The sequence below is a fragment of the Lepidochelys kempii genome, chromosome 6, assembly GCF_965140265.1.
Source record: "Lepidochelys kempii isolate rLepKem1 chromosome 6, rLepKem1.hap2, whole genome shotgun sequence".
Taxonomy (NCBI): Eukaryota; Metazoa; Chordata; order Testudines; family Cheloniidae; genus Lepidochelys; species Lepidochelys kempii.
Window position 1 is genome coordinate 11443829 of NC_133261.1, and position 18777 is coordinate 11462605.

Sequence of the window (18777 nt, forward strand, 5' to 3'; positions counted from 1 at the left end):
CAGGAAGCCAATGGCAGAGTTTGGGATAGAACCCAGTCCAGTGCTTTACCTCCATGACTCCCAGACTTGGGGTTTTAATAAAAACACCAGCTATTGTGAGATTTATGATCAAATTGCAAAAGCTGGCAACTTCTCCCAAGTGAAAGATGAATGAAGCAAGTTTCATCCATTTGAAGAGAGTGGATACATTTTAAAACCTTACCTGTTCCTCTGATATGGATGAGTGACTAAGAAAGAGCCCTGAATAAATCAACCAATTTGCAATTCTCCTTCCAATGTATAACATACAAAACAGATCCAAATCCAGTATGCAGGCATCACTTAGTATTGATGCCCCTTTTCTGGCATTGTGCCCATCCGACACAGCTTCCTGCATAACCCAGGCCAGAGATTCTCATCCACTAATTTCTGCATCCAGTCCAACAGTTTCTGTTTGACCTATAGCATGCTTTAAAAAGACACTCAGTCTTGCTGACAGACTCCATATTTATTCAGAGAATCACTCTGTTCACAGCAAATGTTTCAATGGTTCATTCCCCTCCTGTTAACATCTTGAACCTTACTAGTCTGAATTTGTCTCGCATCCGCTCCCAGCCATTGTCTCGCCTTCTGCTTTTGTCTGCTGGATCTTAACAGAGCTGTCTATGTCAGCTATGATCAAATGACCTCTTAGTCTTCTCTTGGATAAACTAAATTGTGATTCTTGCAGTATTTGGCATTTTTCTTAAAGCTCCCAGACTTCTGTGATTCTGCTGGACAAATTTCTCAGCTTTCATTACAGAAAAAAGAAAATTTTTACCCTTCATGGTTGTAAAGAAAAGCTTGAAAACCTGCATCCTAAAGACTCCATCACCAGCATGCAAATAAACACAATCCCAAAGGTTTTTTTTTTTTTAAAAATTCATGATTTTAAGTCAATCTCGTGATTTTCTGCTGGCATGATTTGTTCAGCAAAACAGTCTGAACTTCCCGGAGAGCTGGAGAAATGACTATGTTAGATAGACCAGGGTCCTGGGCTCCCAAACACCCTGATTCATTCTATGATTTAACAAATACAAAAGAAGTCCTTTGGCATAAGAAAGTGAAGGGAAAAAAGGCACAGTACTGTCCAAGTCCACTTTATAATAAGCGGAATTGGGCTTGTTTCCCACTTTAATTTTTGGAAAGTTCCGGGTTGTGGTTTTCTGGTCTTGTTTTATCTGGAGATCACTTATTTGCGCTTTTTTATTCCACCCCTGCTTCTGCCTTCAGAACTAGGTGCCTGGCCAGCCACCGATGCTCTCCGGCCGCCCAGCGAAGGCGGTGCTGTCACCAGCAGCAGCGCAAAAGTAAGGGTGGCAATCCACCATGCCATGGCACCCTGACTTCCGCACTGCTGCCAGCAGCATGCCCGGCCAGCAGCCGGCGCTCTCCTGCCACCCAGCCAGAGCTAAATTTCTGCTGGGGCTAGCCGGGCCTGTGCCCAAGCACCTGTTTCGTTACACATTAAACACATGAAATCAATGAGTTGTAGGCACCCAGGTGATTTAGAAAATAGATGCCTAAATGCCTTTAAAAATCTGGCCTTCTGTGTCTCCGTTCCCCATCAGAACAATGAGTTAATGGCCCTGCTCTGTCTCACCGGGGGATTGTGAGGATAAAGACTTTAAAGATTGGTAGGATATTATGGTGATGGGGTGTGGTGGATTACCATATAGGCCCCACAGGTACACCGGCACTCTGGCCCCGCCCCCTGCTGCTCCTTCCACCCCGCCCCCAGCCCCACTTCTCTGCCCTGCGCGTCTTCTTCCCTCTGAGGCCCCGCCCCCAGCCAGGCTGGAAGACAGTGGGCACCTGCGTAGAGAGTGAATGAGAGTATCCCCACCCCCCGCCCGCCCACCCCCTGAGTCTCTTTTCCCCCCCTTCCCAAGTGTAGCCAGCCTGAGCCACTTGCCCAAACCCCCTCCTGCCCTAGGCAGGGCTGGCCTGAGCCCTGCCTTTTGCCACCCGTGAGCCCCACTACTCCCCCCCCCCAACTCCATTTTGGCAAAACTGTATCATTTGTGCTGTATGGCTCTTGCCAGCTGGTGATCAGTTGACAAGAGCAAATGGGACAAATCCAGTTTTGCCAAAAAAGTTGGGACATCCAGGGCCAAAACGGTAGGTATGGTTACCCTAACAGGGGTCCCCAAACTTTTTTGTTGGGCCTCCCCTTACCTGGTCCGTGCCCCCCTGGGAGCTGGGGCCAGAGCCGGGAGTGGGAACTGGGGGTTGCAGTGGGGCCAGGGGCTGGGGTCAGGGGCCAGGAGTGGGGCTGTGGCTGGGAGTGATGCTGGAGGTGAGGCTGGGGGCAGGGCTGGAGTGGGGCCAGAGCAAGGACGAGTGCCATTCATTCCCTGCCCCCACTCCCCCCCATGTGAGCTGACCTGGGCCCCACTGCACTCACAGTGACCAAAATGTTCCTCCGTGCCCTCCTAGGCTGAGGTAAAAGTCACCCAGGGAGCCCAGGCAGCTGTGAGGAGACCATGCCCTCCGTGTGCCCTGGGTGGGGGACCAGGGTGCCCAAGAGACAAGAGCAGCCCCCAGCCCATGTTCCTGTCCCCCACAGTGCATTGCCCAGGGCAGATAGAGGGTCCAGGGCTCCCCACAGTGCCCCAGGCTCCCTGGGTAGCTCTTACCCTGGCCCTGGCTTCTGGCCAGACCAGAGGGCAGAGCCTTGGAGGAAGCAGAGGAGCAGAGTGTGGGGCCCTATGGCAGGGGGGATGTTGGGGGCCCCAATGTCCTTTGTGCCCAGGGGGCCCCAATAAATCTTAATCCACCTCTGGTGATGGGGTCTAGATAAATACCTAAGACCTGGTCTACACTTAAAAGTTTTACCAGTATAACTACTTTGGTTAGAGATGTGATTTTTTTTTTTCTGAAATAGGTATACAGGTAAAAATTCCAGTGTGGACACAGCTACACTGGTATAAATGTGGTGTTTACCAGTATAGTCATTCATCTTCCTGTATTGAACTGGACTTGATGAACTCTCAAGGTCCCTTCCAGTTCTACGATTCTACGACGGCACAGCTATACTGCTGTTAGCATCTTTATACTGCTATAACTCCGTCCACACTCGGGGGGAGGAAGTGGGACCACGTTAGCTATACCAGCAGTGTTAAAAAGCCGGACAACTTTCTAAGGTAGATGAGGTCTTCGATTCATAGATTCCAGGAACAGAAGGGACCATTGTGGTCATCTCCTCTGACCGCCTGCGTAACACAGGCCAGAGACCGGCCCTGAATCATTCCTAGAGCAGAGTTTGTAGAACAAACATCCAGTCTTGATTTAAAAATTGGCAGGGATAGAGAATCCACCGTCACCCTGGCTGAAAAGAAAAGGAGTACTTGTGGCACCTTAGAGACTAACAAATTTATAGGAGCGTAAGCAGTGAGCTGTAGCTCACGAAAGCTTATACTCAAATAAATTGGTTAGTCTCTAAGGTGCCACGAGTCCTCCTTTGCTTTTTGCGGATACAGAGAACAGGGCTGCTGCTCTGCACCCTGGGTGAGTTGTTCCAATGGTTAATTACTCTCAGGGTTAAAAATGTACACTTTATCTCCAGCCTGATTTTGCACCGTTGGATCATGTTATACCTTCCTCTGCTAGATTGAAGAGCCCTTCGTTTGTTCCCCCTGGAGGTAGGAGTCGAGATTGGGATCAAGTCACTCCTCCGTCTTCTCTTTGCTCAACGAAAGCGATTGATCTCCTTGAGTCCGTCACGATAACGCCTGTGCTCCCTGGGGCTCTGTCTCTGGCGTTGCAAAGGAGGGAAGGATTCGGGCTAGATCTGACTTTGTGCCCTGTGGGTCTGTGCTCGGGGTGCCGGTGGGGAAAGGGGCCAGCGGCTGCAGCCACTAGAGGGCCCCGGTTGTGGCTAAGAGACAGGAGTCTGCTCTCTCGGCTCAGCTTACCAGGGCCGGCTGAGCTTCCGCTGCCGCTGCATCCGGGCTGATGGTTGGCCGCTGCTGCCCAGCGGGGTCTGGTGCGCGGCTTCCCAGCTGCGGCAGGGACCGTCGCTGGCTGGGCCGAGCCCCCCGCCGGGCTCTGCCAACCCTAGCTCCAGAGCCCAGGTGACAGAGAGCGCAGGGGGTGGGGCTCTGTGCAGCGCCGGACGCCGCGAGCGCCCAGAGCGGCTGCCCGAGGCAGAGCTCGTGGCCCTGGGGAGGGGAGGTTCCCCGCCGAGGGGGCAGGGAGAGAGAGACTGAAAGGGGAGAAACAAGTGGAGAGAGGGGATCTGCTACCAGCAGCTCCCCTGGCATTGCGCCACCCCTGGCACCCCTGCACACACTGACACGCTCGCAGTCGCACGCACACACTCGCCGACGCCGATGGGACCTTAGCACACCCACAGGCTGACGCGCTCGGGCACCGTGGCACACACAGACCCATGCACGCATAGGTACTCTGACACTTCGCACAGACGCACAAGTCATACACATGCACTGTCTGACACACAAACTTACACAGACACCCTCAGGCACCCACCCACACTCTCACAGGTGGAGGTCCCAGTTTCCCGTCCATTCCCAGGGCTCCCTCCGTTAGCTCCGTCCATTCGACAGACTGTTGGGGTCCGCGGAACAGGACGTATTTCATAGATGCCAAGGCCAACAGGACCCGTTGTGCCCAGAGAATCTCCCCCAGCAATTCTTGCACCTGGCCCAGTAACTCCTGGGTGAGCGGTACCTCCCACAGGGCGCGTACCCAGCCCCAGCGGGCCTCTAGCTCCCCATTTGTGATGCCATGTCCCTGGCACATTCCCTGAAACACCTATCAAGCCCTGAACTCACCTTGATTCTTTCCTTCACATTGAGCTGGATTCCCAACAGCAAATCTGACGTGGTTCCCCAGACAGAGGGAAGGGAAGAGCCACGTATCCTGGATTTCTAGGGTCTGGGCATGGGGTGGATTCTCCATCACTGGAAGTCTGTTAAAATAGAGATGCGGCATCTCTTTCTCAAAGTCAGGAGTCACTGGGCCAGAGGCAGGAATGACTGGGGGAGATTCTCTGGCCTGGGTGAGATAGGAGGCCAGGCTGGAAGGGCACAGTGGGCCTTCAGGCCTAGATATCTATTTCCCTAGAGACAGCAGCACAGCGGAGAGGTACAAAAATTGAAACCAGCTCAAAGTATTTGTGAGTGCAGTGAAACAGCTGGGATCCCACAGAGCTGCCGTGAACTTCCACAGCTCTGCCCCCATCTCAGCCAGGCTGAGGCTGTACCCAGCAACTGTGGCAGGCATCACTGGAAGTCTGGCAGCTGCTCCCCTGCTCTGCTACCTTTCCCCTGGGTGTTTGGAAGAGACATGGAGGCAGATGTATTGTCTTCCTGCTTCCCCTCTGGGAACTTGAGGGGTATCCAGCTGCCGATTTTTTTTTGATCTATCCAACAATTATTCCTTTCACTGCCTTGGCCACTCCCCATTGTGAAGATCTCCTTTGTGTCCCCCACCATTGCCCAGCGGAGGGACTGACTCACATCCAGATTCTTTCTCGTCCCAGCAGGAGCTGAGATTTAAGAGCGAGGATGAGGAGGGAATCGGCAGCAGGGAGGTGATGAGACAATGGATCCAGATGGGACCGCCTCAGGAATCTCTGAAGCTGATGAACACCAGAGTCCTGGACAGGGAGAAGCCCGCAAGGATCACAGCGGGTTGGAAGAGCAGGCAGATGGCAATCCTGACACTGTCAGGAGAAGTTTAAATGTCCAGGATGGCAGCCTGCCAGGGGAGGACCCAGCCACATGGGCTGAGCCAGGGGGAAGCCCCAGTGGGAGCTCAGAACATAGGACCCAGGAAAGAACCCAGCTGCGGCAGAAGTCCCATCGCTGCCCTGACTGCGGGAAGGCATTCAGCTGGAGCTCCCACCTCATTCAGCACCAGCGGGTCCACACAGGGCAGAGGCCCTACAAATGCCCCGACTGCGGGAAGGGCTTCACCCAGAGCTCAGACCTCATTACCCACCAGAGAACTCACACAGGCGAAAAACCCCACCGCTGCCACCAGTGTGGGAAGGGCTTCACTGTCAGCTCGGGGTTGGCCCGGCACCGGCGAGTCCACACTGGAGAGCGCCCCTACAAGTGCCCTGAGTGTGGGAAGAGCTTTGGTCGCAGCTCCAACCTGCTGACCCACCAGCGCACGCACACAGGGGAGCGCCCCTACCAGTGTGGGGAATGCGGGCAGAGCTTCAGCCTCAGCTCCACCCTTGCCAAGCACCGGCGGCTGCACACGGGGGAACGCCCCTACTCCTGTGCCGACTGCGGGCAGTGCTTCAGCCTGGGCTCCACCCTGGCACTGCATCGGCGCAGCCTGCACACGGGGGAGCGCCCCTACCAGTGCCCTGACTGCGGCAAGCGCTTCAGCCGTAGCTCCAGCCTGACCACCCACCGCCGCAGCCTGCACACAAATGACCGGCCCTACAGCTGTGCAGAGTGCAGCAAAGGATTTGGTCGCAGCTCAGACTTGCTCGCCCACCAACGCAGCCACTCCACGGAGCGGCCCCACCGCTGTGCCCAGTGTGGCAAGGGTTTCGCCCGCCGCGCCAATCTCCTGGCGCATCAGAGCAGCCACACTGGGGAGCGGCCCTATCCATGCGGGGAGTGTGGGAGGTGCTTCAGCCGGCGCTCCGACCTCGTCAGCCACCGCAGGACCCACACCGGGGAGCGGCCCTACCTGTGCGCCCAGTGCCCCAAGAGCTTTGGGCAGAGCGCCGACCTGCTGACCCACCAGCGTACCCACACTGGGGAGCGACCCTACCGCTGCCACCAATGTGGCCAGAGCTTCAGCCTCAGCTCCAACCTCCTGGCCCACCACAGGGTTCACACCGGGGAGCGGCCCTACCACTGTGCCCAGTGTGGGAGGGGATTCACTCGCAGCGGCAACCTCCTGGCACATCAGCGGCGGCAGCATGCAGTGGGAGAGACCACCTGATGGCACAGAACACGTGCAGGGAGAGAGAGCCCACCTGAGGGCACAGTTCATGCTTGGGGAGAGAGAGTCCCCCTGCCAGCACAGAACATGCACAGGGGAGAGAAAGAGAGAGTGACCGCCTGATGGCACAGAACATGGCATGGAAGAAAATTATCTTGAATGCTTATGACTCAATGTCCTAAGAGATAAAGAACAAGAAGGGGTTATTAGTTGGTGTCTGCTACAGACCACCAAATCACACTAGGGGACAGGGAGACCGGCTCCTTATACAGCTATCTATAATGTGTAGATAAAAAAGCTGCGTGATCCTGGCGGATTTCAATCTGAGTGACATAAGCTGAAGGTCTCATGCTGCCAGTACTAAAACATCCTTGAAATTTCTAAATGTTATAGATAATGTCCTAATTCAAAAAGTGTTGCATCCAACATGGGGGAATTTATATTAGACCTCATCTTGACAGATAAAGAGGAAATAATCACAGAACTAAAAATTAATGGTAACTTAGGTACAAGTGATCATGACTTGATCAGATTTATACTGTGCAAACGGAATGCAGTCCAGACCAGTGATTTATATATATATACTTGGTGCTTTAAAAGAGCCAATTTCAAAAAGCTGAAAACAATTATGAACCAAATCAATTGGGAGGAAGAATTGAATCAGAAAAATATGATTGATAATTGGGAATTGTTTAAGAACACTTTATTAGATGTCTAAAAAGCCAAAGTCCCACAACTGAGGAAGAAGGCCACTGATCTGGTTTAGCGGGGAAGTGAAGGCAACTGTAGAAAATAGAAAAAAAAAGGTATATAACAAAATGGAAGAAAGGGGAAGTTGATGAATATAAATCAGAAGCTAGGAATTGTAGAAAATTGATTAGAGAAGCAAAGGGAGGCAAGGAAAAACCTATGGCCAGCACAGTTAAGGACCATAAGAAGGAGTTTTTAAAGTATATTAGGAACAAAAAGAATCCTGACAATGGTCTTGGTCCATAACTAGATGGAAATGGTAGAATTGTCAATAATAATGCAGAAACGGCAGAAATGTTCAACAAATATTTCTGTTCTGTATTTGGGAAAAAATAAATGATGTCTTATATCATATGATAACATTTCATTCCACTAGTGTCTCAGGAAGATGTTAAACTGTAGCTACTAAGGTCAGACATTTTTAAATATATAACTTGCATCCAGAAGTTTTAAAAGAGCTGGCTGAGGAGCTTGCTGGACCATTAATCGTGATTTTCAATAAGTCTTGGAACACTGGGAAAGTTCCAGAAGACTGGAACAAAGCTAATGTTGTGCCAATATCTAAATAGGATAAATGAGATGACTGGATAATATGGGACTGTCAGTCTGACACTGATCCTAGGCAAGATAATAGAGCACTTGATACAGGACTCGATTAATAAAGAATTAAAAGAGGGTAATATAATACGTGCCAATCAACATGGGTTTATGGAAAATAAATCCCGTCAAACTAGATATCATTTTTGATGGGATTACAAGTTTGATTGACAAAGGTAATAGTGGTTGATGTAATCTACTTAGACATCTGTAAGGCATTTGACTTGGTACCACATGACAGTTTGATTAAAAAACTAGAAAGATATAAAATTAACATGGCACACATTAAGTGGATTGAAAGCTGACTCACTAATAGGTGTTAAAAGGTAATAAGTGGAGAATCATCCCTGAATGGATGTATTAGGGGAGTCCTGCAGGGATCAGTTCTTGACCCTACCCCATTGAGCATTTTTAGTAATGACCTGAAAGAAAACATAAAATCATCACTGGTAATGTTCGCAGATGACATAAAAACTGAGGGATGGTAAATAATGAAGAGATGGTCGCTGATTCAGAGCAAGCTGGATTGCTTGGTAAACTGGATGCTAGCAAACAAAATGTGTTTTAATCTAGGAACACAGAATGTAGGCCAGACTTACAGGATGGGGGACTCTATCCTGGGAAGCAGTGACTCTGAAAAAGATTTAGGGGCCCTTGTGCAGAATCAGCTGATCCTGAGCTCCCCTTGCAACGCTGTGGCCAAAAGCACTAATGCAAATCTTGGATGCATAAATGGGAATCCCAAGTAGGAGCTGAGAGGTTATTTTACTTCTGTATTTATCACTAGTGGAATTCTGTGTCCAGTTCTGGTGTCCACAATTCAAGAAGGATGTTTACAAATTGAAGAGGGTTTCAGAGAAGAGCCATGAGAATGATTAAAGGATTAGAAAACCTGCCTTATGGTGATAGACTCAAGATGCTCAATCTATTTAGTTTAACAAAGAGAAGGTTAAAAGGTGACTTGATTACAGTCTATAAGAACCTACATGGGGAACAAATATTTAATAGTGGCCTCTCCAATCTAGCAGAGAAAGGTATAACACGATCCAATGGCTGGAAGTTGAAGTTATACAATTCAAACAGGAAAAAAGGTGAACATTTTTAACAGTGAAAGTAATTAGCCATTGTAATAACTTACCAAGGATCGTGGTGGTTTCTCCATCACTGACAATTTTTCAATCAAGATTGGACGATTTTCTCAAAAATCTGCTCTAGGAATTATTTTGGAGAAGTTCTCTGGCCTGTGGTGCTCAGACTAGATGATCACAATGGTCCCTGCTGGCCTCGGTACCTATGACCTTGTGCAAGGAGAGAGAGAGAGACCCCCTAACACCATAGAAGACGTGTGCGGGGAAGAGAGAGAAAGAGACCACCTGATGACACAGAACACGTGTCAGAATGTGTGTTCTGTGGTCTCCATTGCAGAGGCAAGGTCAGAGCTTGGCTGGCAGCCAGACCCTGCTGCTGGGCCATTCTATCCCCTGCTCATCTGGCATTTGTCAGACTTAGATGGAGATGTTCACCCCCTGTGACAGCAGTGGGGACAATGACAACACACTGATGGGTCCGAGACACGGGCCCTGTGCCCTGCCTCACAAGACAAGATGTTGGCAGAGGAGGGGTACCCATTATGGTCCCTGGTCATTGTATGCTTTGCTGGAGCCCTAAGCATCAATCACAATGTGAACCAAAAGCTGTGAACTAGAGGAGGCCTGGCTTTGGTAAAATGGTAAAAAGCCCCCCTTCCACCCCCACCCCCCAACTCCCAATCTGGTTTGCTGGGATCTATTGGCCTCATCGTGCAGGAATAGAATAAAACAGGAACCTTTCCATTAGCTCTAATGGCCACTGAATCTGTATCTGACTATACCCATACACATCTATCTATCAGATTGCACTAAATTAAGTTTATGGTTTAATTTGGTTTCTTACTTTGAACTGGAGCTAATAAAGCAGGACCGAGTTTCCCAGCATCGCGTTGCGTCAACTTCTTTATCCTGAAAGCGAAAATACTTGTGATTGTAAGTGGGGGTGAGATAGCACTTGCTGCAAAGCCTGTTTTAGGGTTTAATGATAGATTCATAGTGAGGAGCAAAATTTATGTAGGTGGCAAATTATCCCACATCTGCTAGGTTCTTACACTTTTCTCTGTAGCATCTGGTGCTGGGCACTATCAGAACCAGGAGACTGGATAAGGTGGACCTCAGCTCTGATCCCGTTTGGCAATACCCATGTTCCTACCTCTGCTGGACCAGATAATTTGCACCCAAGAGTTTTAAAAGAATTGTCTGAGGAGTGAGAAAATGTAGATATAATTGATGCCAACCAATATGGTTTAATGGAAATAACTCATCACATGGCTTGTATAGGTGGTCACAAATTTTTTAACACAAAATATATTTGGTTGAAAACAAAAGAAATTGTGAAAAAATATTGGCATTTTTGTCTTCTGTGAAAACTTTGACTTTTTAATAATTTTTTTCTCAAACACGGTATAGAAAACAATATATCTATATCAGCCCTTCCCAAACTGCAGCTGGGGTTGTGCCGATCCCGAGTGTACAGATGATTCCATTTTGCTCTGCACAGCATGCCCTCACATAGACGGTGCATGCGATGTCATGGGCATGTATGCGGTGCTCTACAAAATGGTTTTTTTGAATGAATTGACTAGGGTAAAAATTTTTCACAGAAAATGTTGCTGAAAAATGGCCTTTTCCCAAAAATGAAATCTTTTGCACACAAAAAATATTTCATATTTTCATGTCATTTTTTTTTACAAAACATTGTGACATTTCTTAATTGAATGTTGTATCAAACGTATAATGCTATTGAAATGTTATTAGAAAATTATTGTTTACTGTAAATGAAAAATTTCTCTAACTATGTTTACAATGACAGGTTTCAGAGGAGCAGCCGTGTTAGTCTGTATCCGCAAAAAGAAAAGGAGGACGTGTGGCACCGTAGAGACTAACCCATTTATTTGAGCATAAGCTTTCGTGAGCTACAGCAATCCGATGAAGTGAGCTGTAGCTCACGAACGCTTATGCTCAAATAAATGGGTTAGTCTCTAAGGTGCCACAAGTCCTCCTGTTCTATTTATTTTTACAATGGTTTTGATTAATGTTATGAAAAATGAAAAACATCGCTTGAAACTCTGGCATGAAAACAACCTCAACATTTCTTCTGAACTGAACTATGTATTTTAATTTAGATTCTGACCCTCTTCACAAACTTGCTATAATTTTAAAACAAGCCGACACTTTTAGCCGATCTGTGTAACTGTGTGGATATGATAGACTTGACTTCTACAGGCTCTTTGACTTAGAATATAGAATAGAATATCAGGGTTGGAAGGGACCTCAGGAGGTCATCTAGTCCAACCCCCTGCTCAAAGCAGGACCAATCCCCAATTTTTGCCCCAGATCCCAAATGGCCCCTTCAAGGATTAAACTCACAACCCTGGGTTTAGCAGGCCAATGCTCAAACCACTGAGCTATCCCTCCCACCAACCACTGAGCTATCCCTCCCCCTGCAGCACAGGGTTCTGAGTAAAAATCGAGCTCAGTGCAAAATCGGCATAGAAAGAGTTACATGGAATAAAACCTGGGTAACCAGGCTAAAATGCATAACCCTAACCCAAATCCTAATGTGCACAGCTCCACCCATAATCTATATCTTCCTAACCTGCAGAACCTGAGCCCTATCCTTCATCTGCTCAGCTCTAACTCCAAACCCAATCTGCTCATTGCTACCCCCGGCTCCCTAATCTGCATCACCCGAATTTGCATCACCCCAATCCCAGACCTAATCCGCCTGTATCCCCAACTCCAGCTCTAATCCACACAGCCCTATCCCTGACCTGCACCACCCTAACCCGGGAGAAAGGGCTGAAAACTCCTCCCCTTCGCAGCGCAGGCAGGGCTGGGTGGGACCGGAATAACAGAGGGACCTTCCTGTGCCGGCCCCCAGGCAGCTGGGGCCCCACCCCTGAGCCGGCTCCCGGCCCGTGCGGGCGCGAGGAGCGGGCCCGTCTGCAGCGCGGCCCCCGGGGAATCGCCCCGGCCCGGCGGTGAGTGGGGGCGCCGGGGAGACCCAGAGTCGCGGCGAGAGGCGGCCCCGGGGCGGGAGGGAAACAGACGCAGCAACAGAGGCAGGACATCGCTGCCTGGAGGAAGCGGCAGAGCGAGGTGGGGATCGGAGCCCGGGGGGCAGAGAGAGACACCCCCACTCGGCCAGCTCCGGGGCATCACGGGCTGGGGGGGGTCTGTGCAGCTGAGCCCTGCAGGGGCCCCCAACCCAACCACGTTAGCGGTACCCCCCAGCCAGCCAGTCCCCCTGGGGCTGGATCAGAGATTCCCCCCTTTCTCCCCCCCCCCCCCCCCCGTGTCCCATTCCCCGCATCTCTGAGCCAGCCAGGACACCACCCCCCCCCAGATCCCATGTCCAATATTCTCCCACACCCCTCAGCCAGCCAGCCACTCTCCTGCTCAGAGCCAATCAGACAGCAGCCATGGTGGCTTGTGAGTGGAGGGGCCCAGTCACTTGCCTTCTTCATAGATGCTCAAGGCCACTGAGCCCATCCAGCCCGGCCTCCTGCGTCATCTAGGCCGGAGGGTCTCCCCCAGCGATTCCTGCCTCTGGCCCACCAGCTCGGTAAATAGCGCTAAGGGCAGGTCAGTTATACAGAGCCACCCTATTGAGTGTGTGTCTTAACAGGGCCAAATGCATGGTTACACATCTAGGACAGAGGGGGTAGCCTACACTTAATAGATGAGGGGCTGTATCCTGGAAAGGAGAAGCCCTGGGAAAGGCTTACGGGTCATGGTGGAAACCTGCCTTACAGCAAGAGGCTAAGGGCTTGTCTACACAGGGAAATTTACTGGTACAGCTATATAATTATACAGCTGTCACTATACTGGTCCCACTCACAAAGAGACACTTTGCACCACGTCTAATACCTTAATGCTCTTTTACCTAATCACGGAGAGCACAGATCACACAGAGCAATAAACATCTGAAAGTGAAATGTCGGTAGCTCAGACAGGATGCAAGAATTGTTAGGGGGGGGCTGGGATGGAGGGGCAAAATGGGCCTTTCTTCTGGCCTTAACGTTTCTGAAATGTGCTGTTCTTCAGAGTCCAGCGGCCTTTGCAGGGACAGAGCTAATGGAGGGAGCTCTGGGAATGGATAGGAAACCGCGATCTTTGTGTGAGTGCCCATGTGAAAGCGAATCTATGAATGTGTGTGTCTGTGCGTGGCCATAGCGGTGATGGTGCCCGGGCTCTCTGCTCCAGCAGGTCTGAACGTGGCTGTCACTCCAGGCGTGGTGAGCTGAGGATGAAGAAGGTGTCAAGGAAGAGCCAGAATGAGAAGTACCGGCTGAAGTACAGCCGGCTGCGCCGGGCGGCCAAGGCCATGGTGTTCGAGAATGCAGCACTGTGCGATGAGATTGCCCGGCTGGAGGAGAAATTCCTGCGGGCGAGAGAGGAGCGTCGATTCCTCTTCACCAAGCTGCTGCAGCTGCAGGCGCTGACAGCCGAGGAGGAGAGCCCGGCCGTGCCACTGGGGGGCATTTCAGCAGGGTACAGCGTGGCACCAACGCCTGGCCCAGATGACCCAGCACCTGCGGGGAAGCGGCCCAAGAAGGGCAAGGAGAACGGGCGTGCGGCCAAGCGGCGGGCAGCGCCAGACAGGGGGGTGCGGCGGCTGGTGCAGCCAGTGCCGCTGGACCCCTCGGGTCGGCCTGTCTTCCCCATCGCGCTAGGTGGGCTGACGGTCTACAGCCTGGGGGAGATCGTGGCCGACCGGCCAGGCTTCCACGATGAGGGGGCCATCTACCCAGTGGGCTTCTGCAGCACCCGGGTCTACGCCAGCATGCGGCGCCCTGACCAGCGCTGCCTCTACACCTGCCAGATCAAAGATGGCGGGGCAGGCCCCCGCTTTGAGATCGTGCCTGAGGATGAGCCGGGCAGTGCCCTGGCGGGCACCACGGCTGACACCTGCCACACCCAGCTGCTGGCGGCCATCAGCGCTGCCCGTGGGCGGCCCTACCCTGAGCTGGAGCCAGCCGGGGCTGATTTCTTTGGCTTCTCGCACCCGGCCGTGCACAACCTGATCCAGAGCTGCCCCGGGGCCCGCAAGTGCGGGGCCTACCGCTGGGTGCGCTTCGAGGTGTGTCGTCCCGGGGACGGGCAGGTGCCTCAGGGGCTGCCCGACAACTGCGCCGCCATCGACTTCCAGTCCTTCCGCCGCCGCGCCCAGGAGGAAGAGGAACGGGACCACGGAGGGGGCAGGCCTGGGGGGCGCGCCCTGGGGCTGACCCCTGCCCAGGCTTTCACTTCCCCCCGCTCCTACGGGGACGTGTTCCTGAGCCGCCCTCCCACGTCCCCCGGCCATGGCAGCCCCGATGGCTCTGATGACTGAGACCCCGTCTCCCCCTCGACCCTGGTGTGGCCTCCATGGAGCCCCTCCCCCCTCCCGTTATGGCCTGCACAGCTCTTCCTGTGGAGCCCTCCCCCCCCTCCATCCCAGCGTGGCCCCCATGGCGCCTCCCACTGAGCCCCCGTCCGTGGCAGCCCTGACCACCGAGACCTCCATCTCCCACCAGCACAGCAGGGCCCCACAGCTCCTTGCACTGACTCCCCCCTCCCCCCGTGTGGGCCTCACTTGCCCCTGGCATGATCCCCACAGCTCCTCCCACTGAGGAGCTCTCCACCCCAGCATGACGCCCTCCCCCCAGCACTGCTGGCCCTGGTGATGGTGCTTTCTGTGGGAACGTGTGCAGCTGACTCCAGGTGGGGCTTGTCCCCGCCCTGTGTGAACACTGCTCACTAATAAAGATGATGGTGGAAGCCACATCCCTGGCTCTGTCTGCTCCCTTTCCTGGGTCTGGGAGGGAGGGGAACAAAGGGGAAGCCGGACGGGTGAGCTACCCCTGCCTTGTTCTTGTGGCCCTTCCCTGGCTTATCCAGTGTTAGCAGCAGGATCCAAATCTGGATCCCCATCCCTGTGCACTCAGCCATGTGGAGTGTGAGCCTAAGGGGTCACCCAGAGCTGGGCAGCGGGGTTCGGACAGATGGGGCAGCCAGTCCCCTCCCTAGCGGCATCCTGGGGCTGCCCCCTCCCTCCAAACTAGACTCAGCCACTCCTCTCCAACCTAGGCACAAACAGACCCTTCCTCCATTGGATTGGGGTGCAGACCCATATCTCACCCACATCCACCCTCTGCCTTTCAGAGTAAATGTGCCAGAGCTATGTGCCAGCCAGACCCATTCCCCTTCCCTCAGAGCCGGCTCCCCGCCCGTCTATAACCCTGTGCCTTCCTGCTGTGCTGAGACGGTGTCTCCTGGGAGATCAAGCAATGTGTCCCACTCGCCACACGCTCACACACACACACTGCATTTCCCATCAGACCCCCCCCCCCCCCATGTCAGGGCAGACCCTGTCTCAGGTGACCAGGCTATCCCTGGCTCTGGGAGGGGAATGAGGTCTAGTGAGTTGGGAGGGGAGTGGAACTCAGGACTCCTGGGTTCTCTTTGCAGCTTGGGGGGAGGAGGGGAGTCTAGTTGGTTAGAGCAGGGGGGGGCTGGGTTTTATTCCCAGCTGTGGCAGCCATAACCCATGGGCTGCCTCCGATTTTGTACCACGCTGCCGCCTCTGCGCCCCCTGCCCCGGGTTCAAATCCTCCCACCAGGAATCTCCCTCCTCGTTTACCCCCCCCTTCCCCAGCGAGCCGGGGCACGAATGGGTTAAAGACACCAAGCGCCTGGCGTGTAGCCTGGAGCAGGGAGGGGGACGGGATAGCGGAGGGACCTTCCTGTGCCAGCCTCGGACACCTGGGTCCCGAGCCCAGCTGCCCTCCCGCCGCAGTCTGCAGCTCCGGGGGATCGCCCCGGCCCGGCGGTGAGTAGGGGCGCGGGGAGAGGCGGCCTTGGGAGGGAGGGAAACAGCCGCAGAGGCAGGAAATCGCTGCCTGGAGGAAGCGGCTTCAGGGCCGGGGGGGGATCGGAGTCGAACCGCGGCTGGGACTAGAGAGATTCTCCCCCCCCCCCCCCCAATCCCTGGGCAGCCCCGGGGTCTGTGCAGCTAGCTCCGCAGTGCAGGGGTTAAGCAAGCTGTGCAGCAGGCGAGGCAATGGCCTGCCCGGGGGAATGGCTCTGCCAGCGATGATCCCGGGTGTGGGCTGACTTAGGCTGGGGGGAGGAACCCGGCTGTGGAGAAGGCATGAGGGAAGGGGGGGCTGGTGTCTGGTGGAGCAATGACTGCCTGCTCCCTGCCCACACTGCCTGCCAAGGGTGAGTTAGTTTGTGGTGTGGCAGCTGGAGCTGGGGCTTGCCCAACTCCTCTCGATGCCCACGTGGTGGGAACAGGGGCTGGGCTGGGGCTTAGTTAGTGGCCCCCTGTTAGTGGGGCTTCTGCTTTTGGGGTTCATTAACGTCAGTTTTTCGGGCGTTATTTTTAACAGTTTTTGAGTTCTGTGTAGCTATCCAAAAGCTTGGGAGGGGTGTGTTTCAGGCCTTTCCCTTTGTATCAATATTCTTCATTTTGCAATTTAAACTTTGAGTAAATCAACAGAGTATTATCACTTTAATGTATTATCAATATTATATTGTAATGAGGAATTTATTTGCTATAGCCCCTTACGCGCTTTTACCTAGCACTGTTTCAAACAGCACTATGTTAGAGCACACTAGGGAGCTTCTAGTGCGCACCAGCAGGGTCCATGTGGACCAATTAATGCTCAACACATTCCTTCATTTGAGAAATCATACTCCTGTAGTGCACATGACTGCTCCGTCTAGACAAGTCCTTATAACCCTTTCCAATGTTTGATTTCTTTTCTTTGTATTGGGTGTTTTGTTCGTGTTTATCAGCTAAAACCTAAAATCAGATGCCCTACCCATTAGCAATGCCCCGGGCATCCCGTGCCCAAGTAATGGCAATTTAGGAGGACATCATGTCTCTTGCGATACACAGCATAGCTGTAGCTGTGTTGGTCCCAGGATTTCAGAGAGACAGAGTGGGTGAGGTAATATCTTTTATCTGGGGTTGTCAAATGATTAAAAAAATAATCACAATTAATCACGAGATTAAAAAAACAGGCACGATTAATCACAGTTTTAATCTCAGTGTTAAACAATAACAGAGTATCAATTTAAATGTATTATAAATATTTTTGGAGGTTTTTCTACATTTTCAAACATATTGATTTCAATCACAACACGGAATACAAAGTGTACAGTGCGCACTGCATATTATTTTTCAGTTCACCTCATGCAAGTTCTGTGGTGCAACCTCTTTATAGTGAAAGTGCAATTTATAAATGTAGAATTATTTTTTTACATAAACTACACTCAAAAGCAAAACAATGGAAAACTTTAGAGCCTACAAGTCCACTCAGTCCTATTTCTTGTTCAGCCAATCGCTAAGACACACAAGTTTGTTTACATTGACAGGCGATAATGCTGCCCGCTTCTTATTTGCAATGTCCCCTGAAAATGAGAACAGGCGTTCTCATGGTACTGTGGTAGCTGGCATGGCAAGGTGTTTATGTGCCAGATGCGCTAAACTTTAGCATGCCCCTTCGTGCTTCGACTTGCAGATTCTAAAGTAATAATAATAACTCTACATTTGTAAGTTGCGCTTTCACAATAAAGAGATTGCGCTACGGTACTTGTATGAGGTGAACTGAAAACCACCATTTCTTTTGTTTATATTTTTTACAGTGCAAATATTTCTAATCAAAAATACTAATATAACGTGAGCACTGTACCCTTTGTATTCCATGTTGTAATTGAAATCTGGATGTTTTGCTACATTTTCAAATATATTGAAGTATTTATAATACATTTAAATTGGTATTCTATTATTGTTTAACAGTGCGATTAAAACTGTGATTGATCGTGACTATTTTTTAATCTAGTTAATTTGTTTTCCGTTAATTGCTTGCGTTAACTGCAATTAATTGACAGCCCTGCTTTTATTGGACCTAACTTGTGACACTGGCACTGGCTGAGTGCTGGGCAAGGACTCCGAACTCCTGGGTTCGATTCATGGTTCTGCTATAGACCTTGGACAAATCATCTTTCCTCTCTGGGCCTCAGTTTATACTCCTGCACTTTGTCTATTTAGAGCAGACAGTAAGCTGTTCAGGGCAGGGAGTGTCTTCCACTGCGTACCTGTACAGCACCCAGGGCAACAGAGCCCCAAACTCGGTCGTTGGGTGCTCATGCGGTCCCTGGCACAATGGGGCCCTGATCTCTGCCGGGGTTTCTAGGTGCTACTGTTGCTAGTGACAGTAAGAAGTTCTCAGTGCTGTGATAATCTCCAATGCCTCCTCTCTGCTGTTCTAGGGGCAGGCGTCCCCGTTCCCAAACCCGACCTCGTGTCACACATGGAGCCATGGGAAGAGCTGCAAGTCCCAGATCCCCAGTGCTCCAAGGAACAGGAGATGCCAAGAGGCACCCAAGAAGGTGA

At 51.7% G+C, this 18777-nt stretch overlaps 2 protein-coding genes across 9 annotated transcripts in view; both read left to right on the plus strand.

The window, feature by feature from the left end:
• Positions 1-3920: 3920 nt before the first annotated feature.
• The window catches only part of LOC140913056 (uncharacterized), a 35801-nt gene continuing 20944 nt past the window's right edge, over positions 3921-18777 (plus strand). Inside the window, exons 1-5 of the mRNA XM_073348737.1 lie at positions 3921-4094; positions 5528-6949; positions 12133-12370; positions 16030-16203; positions 18654-18773. Coding sequence (XP_073204838.1) covers positions 5587-6949; positions 12133-12370; positions 16030-16203; positions 18654-18773 — 1895 coding nt within the window. The 5' untranslated portion in view covers positions 3921-4094; positions 5528-5586. The remainder of the gene's footprint in view (positions 4095-5527; positions 6950-12132; positions 12371-16029; positions 16204-18653; positions 18774-18777) is intronic.
• On the plus strand, positions 12241-15158 carry TBRG1 (transforming growth factor beta regulator 1). Of its 8 annotated transcripts, none has more exons than XM_073350474.1 (3): positions 12241-12488; positions 13437-13509; positions 13596-15158. In XM_073350474.1, exon 3 carries the CDS (start codon positions 13639-13641, stop codon positions 14722-14724), a length of 1086 nt encoding a protein of 361 aa, XP_073206575.1. In that variant the 5' UTR covers positions 12241-12488; positions 13437-13509; positions 13596-13638; the 3' UTR covers positions 14725-15158. The 8 variants fall into 8 exon arrangements, with proteins under 8 accessions (XP_073206575.1, XP_073206576.1, XP_073206579.1 ...); XM_073350475.1 differs by having other exon boundaries at positions 13599-15158; XM_073350478.1 differs by having other exon boundaries at positions 12241-12370.

Coding starts and splice junctions, on each gene's coding strand:
- TBRG1 (XM_073350474.1), top strand. CDS start 13,639: ATGAAGAAGGTGTCAAGGAAGAGCCAGAATGAGAAGTACCGGCTGAAG.